This window comes from Schistocerca piceifrons, chromosome X, assembly GCF_021461385.2.
Source record: "Schistocerca piceifrons isolate TAMUIC-IGC-003096 chromosome X, iqSchPice1.1, whole genome shotgun sequence".
Taxonomy (NCBI): Eukaryota; Metazoa; Arthropoda; class Insecta; order Orthoptera; family Acrididae; genus Schistocerca; species Schistocerca piceifrons.
Window position 1 is genome coordinate 795375385 of NC_060149.1, and position 6000 is coordinate 795381384.

The following is a 6000-nucleotide window of genomic DNA, read 5'->3' on the forward strand; positions in this document are numbered from 1 at the left end:
TCACGGCATTGGTTGAGGTGCGTGGAGAGCATTCCGAACCACAGGCACTGAAGGAGTGGACGTGATTAACCATCATCAACTACAGCAGCAGATAACTGCTACATTGTGCAACAGGCAAGAAGGGACCCATATTAAACAGCGGGTGCAGTTGCAACCACATTAAACACGATTACAAGGCACGCAATCTCACTCTCCACAGTAGCATGGCGACTGTATGTGGGTGGTCTTCATTCCTGAAGCCCTATACGTTATAGCCCGTTGACACCCGTACATCGGCGGCAGTGTTTGCAATGGTGCCAAGAGCATACAGACTTCGCGTGCTCTTTTCGGATGAGAGCAGATTCAGTATAAGCAGTGATTCTGGACGTACCCTCATTCGGCGAGATGTGGGAGCACGTAATAAACCCAGGAACATTGTTCAACATGAACCTTTTGATGGGCCAGGTGTTACGGTTGGGGAGGCATAATATTACATGGGCGTACTAAACTCCAAATCTTTGATCACGGTACACTGAACAGGCAATGTTGTTGTTGCATTGTACTCCTGCTCCATGTTCGTTTATTCAGGCGTGCATTCAGCCCTTGTCTTCATTTTTTATGGATGATGGTGGGCCACCGCATCGAACAACGCAGGTGAGAGAACCCTTGAAATGAGAGGATATTCGGCGAATTCACTGGCTTGCACGCTCTCCCGACTTAAATCCATCGAGCCGTACGCATGCACCATGCCATGTAGCAGAGCAGTTGTCAATCGCACTCTGGGCGGGGCGGGGGGGGGGGGGGGGGGATGGAAGCGGGGGAGGTAATGGAACGCCCTACCACAGCAACTCCATACCAACTATGTTGTCGGCATGGAAGCATACTGCAGAGGTCATCAGTCACCTAGACTTAGAACTACTTAAACCTAACCAACCCAAGGACGTCACACACATCCATGACCGAGGTAGGATTTGAACCTGCGACCGTAGCAGCAACGCGGTTCCGGACTGAAGCGCCTAGAACCGATCGGCCAAAGCGGTCGGCAAAGAAGAAATACTATGCAAACTACTGGACAGTCTGTGGCACACTCCCTGACAAGAACCATGTCCCGCCTTTAGTATTGTCCGTGGCACCATTATAAATCGCGATGACTTGATAATAATTTTTGTTTCCGAATAAGAGCGTTATTTCTCTTTCACCTCACTGCGTATTTCTTTCAGTTGCCTTCTGTACTATACTGTAGTAGTTTGTGTGAGGCCCAGATTTCTTCGAGCTGTGATACTTGGCATTGACACATCTTCGGGCGGTTACTTTCGTCCTTAAGTTTTGCGCACTAGTGTAGTTTAGCTTTCTACGTAAAGCTTTTCATCAAAACTGAAAAACAACGGGTCGTTTCTAACGATTTCACTGTTAGAGAACATTAAATATGAAACAGACCACCGTCAAGCAGTAGAAAAACTCTCTTCTAAATTCATAGGTCGATGCATTCATTAACTCATTCCAAGAGAGAGAACTAGCACTTGCGTCAGAACTATAGATCGGAAAGCAATATAATACTTCCAGCTATCGCCCGATCAACTTCTTCAATTTTAAAGTGACTTCACTTGTTCGGCTTACGTAGTGTGTGAAATACTGTAACCATAACACGAAGGTCTACTGCCTACTTCCAAACATTTTACTTTTCTCTCTGTGATCAATATTACAAACAACAGAGTATATCTTTAAAGATTTATTGAGCTTTCTGGTTCAGTTTTTCTCGCACTGTACATACTACTGCAACCCTGGTAATCTTAAGAGGCTGTGCTCTGAGAATTTCATTGCGCTCGCTGTCCTATTGGAGTTAAGACTACGAAAAGTGTAGGCTACCAAAAATATTTCTTTCGCCAATGCTGTTGCTAAGTCCCAAATTGATCTTTGTAGAAATGTGTAACTGAAGAGTGATTCGAGCTGCACGGCATTGTACTAAGCTAGGTGATGGTATGTCCTTATCTTTACTTAACGTGTGAATTGCCTCAACCAGATTTACAGATTCACATGGACTGTTTCATATAGTGGAAATTGACACGTATCAAATAAAAATCAAATCTCAGTGGCGAAAGTCATGCCAAGGTCGAGAAGAAAAAAAATTACGTCAAATCTATAAATTTTTTTATATGACATTTACCCCACCGAGAAATAAACAGGTCGTACGGAGTGGCCGCGCTGTTAGAGACGCCATGTAACAGATAGCGCGGCCGCTTCCGCCGGAGGTTCGATTCCTCCCTCGGGCACGTGTGTGTGTGTGTGTGTGTGTGTGTGTGTGTGTGTGTGTGTGTGTGTGTCCTTAGCATAAGTTAGTTTAAGTAGTGTGTAAGTCTAAAGACCGTTGACCTCTGCAGTTTGGTCCCTTACAAATTCACACACATTTGAACATTTTCAACTAAGCAGCTTACTCTGGTGGCCTAAGTAAAGCTATTTCACTAACTGTTTATTATTAATAACTAGCCTTTCCCTCGCGCCTTTGCGTGATCGTGTGTTCGACACACACATTAAACGCATCTCCTCTACTCCCCTCTCTGTGTCCACCTCTCCCTTTTCATCTGTTCATGTCCTCCTACCCCTCCCCCCTCCACCCCGGAAGAAAAATTGAAATATTTCACTAAAAACTGTTGGTAACTATGTAAATGAAGTGCTGAATTTTTAATCTTTTCAATGTCTAGCTATTTTGCGCGTAAAAAGTTACAGTGATATGATACTTCATTGCCAGAAAAAAAAATTATGAAAATAAAGAAAACGGCCAAATGTTTTGTGAAATAAGTTATCTAATAGTAAAAGTCAAAGAGGTTACAGAAACATTTGGTGCGTTTTTGACTGATGCACGAAACCATGTATAGCAACTTCGGTGCCTATGGCGGTTTTAAAAGTTCAGTTTTTAACTTGGAACCTTGGAATTTTAAAGAAAACTGGAGGATATTTGTCTGGTGGATTATGTATAGTGTGGTTATAATTAAACTTTCGCTACTTATGCCAGTGTAGAGGGAAACTATTCACCGTCTGTGTACCCAACTTTACAGGAATGATGTTCAGACTGTATGGTGCAGAATTTGCGTTGTTAGTAGTGTTGTGTCACGACTTGCCGTTAGGTGTCGGTACTGGTAAGGCGAAAAGTCGCGCGAACAACTGTGAAATGAATCCGCACCAAATTCACATTACTCATCAACTCAGATGGTCGCCACATTGAACAGCGTTTGTCACAGTGAGCATAAACGTGGTATGCGATTAACAAATGTCCCCTCCCCCATGTAGATATTAAAATGTGCATCTTCCAACGGTTTATTCGTTATTTGTCTTCCGCATCTCTTTACAAATGTTTACACAAACTTTCATTGCGCTATGATCACCCGATTACCCTCTCAAGTAGCGAAATTATAATTATAACCACCCTACAGATTCTTCAGTCGCACCTCCTGTCCATAATATCGAGAATCATTCCAAGGTGCGTCATTTTTTTCTGTTTTATTTCTTACCCTTGGAAAAACAGCTTCACATAACATTTGGTATTCTTTCAAGTATCCTTGAGCCAGCAAGTTACTTTAAGACAGAAATATTGTACTGTCCCTCAAGATAATTACTAACGAATTTTCTTTCTTTTTGCAGGTATGTACAACGCAGTACCCATACTTCAGTCGGTATGTAAGAGAAAAACTTACAAGTTCCACTTACTAGCATAGCTAAATTTTTAGTATGTTGATGTTTGGTATTAATATCAACTCCTCCTATCAAGCTTGGACATCAGCCACCACATGGTTGCTTAGCAACGATTTTATTTACTGTGCTGATTTTACACACTACTAAGGTGGCGTAATGCTTCGTAAAATATAAGGTGTAGATTCACTACGTGATCAAGAGTATCCAGACACCCCCAAAAACATGTTTTTCATATTAGGTGCATTTTGCTACCACCTACTGCTAGGTACTCCATATCAGCGACCTCATCGTGAGAGAGCAGAATGGGCCGCTCCGCGGAACTCACGGACTTCAAACGTGATAAGTGATTGGGTATCACGTGTCGTAGTTCCGTACGCGAAATTTCCACACTCCTAAACATCTCTAGGTCCACTGTTTCCGATGTGATAGTGAAGTGGAAACGTGAAGGGACACTTAGAGCACAAAAGCGTACAGGCCGACCGCCGAGCGGTTTAAGGCGCGGCAGTCATGGACTGTGCGGTGGGTCCCGGCGGAGGTTCGAGTCCTCCCATGGGTGTGTGTGTTTGTCCTTAGGATAATTTAGGTTAAGTAGTGTGTAATCTTAGGGACTGATGACCTTAGCAGTTAAGTCCCATAAGATTTCACACACATTTGAACATTTTTGAGGCCGACCTCGTCTGTTGAGTGACAGAGACCTCCGACAGTTGAAGACGATCATAATGTGTAATAGGCAGATATCTATCCAGACCATCACACAGGAATTCCAAACTGCATCAGGATCCACTGCAAGTGCTATGGCAGTTAGGCGGGAGGTGACAAAACTTGGATTTCATAAGCCACACATCACGCCGGTAAATAGCAAACGACGCTTCGCTTGGTGTAAGGAGCGTAAACATTGGACGATTGAACAGTGGAAAAACGCTGTGTGGAGTGACGAATCACTGTATACAATGTGACGATCTGATGGCAGTGTGTGGGTATGGCGAATGCTTGGTGAACGTCATCTGCCATCGTATGTAGTGCCAACAATAAAATTCGGAGGCGGTGGTGTTATGGTGTGGTCGTGTTTTTCATGAAGGGCGCTTGCACCCTTTGTTGTTTTGCGTGGCACCATCACAGCACAGGCCTACATTGATGTTTTAAGCACCTTTTTGCTTTTCACTGTTGAAGAGCAATTCGGGGATGGTGATTGCATCTTTCAACACGATCGGGCACGTGTTCATAATGCACGGCCTGTGGCGGAGTGGTTACACGATAATAACTCTCTGTAATGGACCAGCCTGCACGGAGTCCTGACCTGAATCCTATAGAACACCTCTGGGATGTTTTGGAAAGCCGACTTCGTGCCAGGCCTCACCGACCGACATCGATACCTCTCCTCAGTGCAACACTCCGTGAAGAATGGACTTCCATTCCCCAAGAAACCTTCCAGCACCTGATTGAACGTATGCCTGCGAGAGTGGAAGCTGTCATCAAGGCTAAGGGTGGGCCAACACCATACTGAATTACAGCATTACCGATGGAGGGTGTCACGAACTTGTAAGTCACTGTCAGCGAGGTGTCCGGATAATTTTGATCACATAGTGTATATCAGCAAATGACTCGCTTGCGTTAGATACATTAGTGAGTAGTTTCAAATATATTCATAAGGAAGTGAACCACAGAGATAGATGCTGGGGCCAGCCGGTACGATCCAACCTCCCCCCACTTCAAAATCCCAGTTCTCTGCGCATGGATGCACAAGACATATACTACCTATGGCTTCCAGTTTAGCTACATGTCTTCATTTGCTAGAGCGGTACCTTTAAGACTATGAACAGGTCTTAAGAACACAATAGCGAGAGTACACTCTAAGACAAAACACAAAAGACAAGCACCACGCAGGAATTATCCAAATAGGACAGAAAACGGTAGATGTGATACCTGTGCAGACAGTCAAATGATTATAATTTCAGAAAAAAATGACGTTTCATTCAAGAGTAAGAGACTCACAAACTGAGCAAGTGAATAACGTGTTCGTCCACCTCTGTCCTTCGCGCAAGCACTTACTCGGATTGGCGCTGGTTGATACTTGTTGTATGTCCTCAGAGATATAGCGCCAAATTCTGTCCAAGTGGCACGTTAGATCGGCAAAATCCCGAGCTTGTTGACGGGCCCTGCCCATAATGCTCCAAGCGTTCTCAATTGGGGTGAGAGTTAGTGACCTTGCTGGCCGAGGAAGGGTTTGGCAAGCACGGAGACAAGCAGAAGAAACTCTTACCGTGTACGGAAGCGCATGATCTTGCTGAAATAAGAGTCCGGGATGGCTTGCCATGAAGGGCAACAAAACGGGGC

General features: G+C 44.4%; 1 protein-coding gene across 1 annotated transcript in view; it reads left to right on the forward strand.

Annotated features, from left to right (window-relative positions):
• LOC124721558 (calcium/calmodulin-dependent protein kinase type 1-like) overlaps positions 1-3670 on the forward strand; it is a 496340-nt gene extending 492670 nt beyond the window's left edge. Inside the window, exon 3 of the mRNA XM_047246595.1 lies at positions 3616-3670. Coding sequence (XP_047102551.1) covers positions 3616-3655 — 40 coding nt within the window. The 3' untranslated portion in view covers positions 3656-3670. The remainder of the gene's footprint in view (positions 1-3615) is intronic.
• The last annotated feature ends 2330 nt before the right edge of the window (positions 3671-6000 follow it).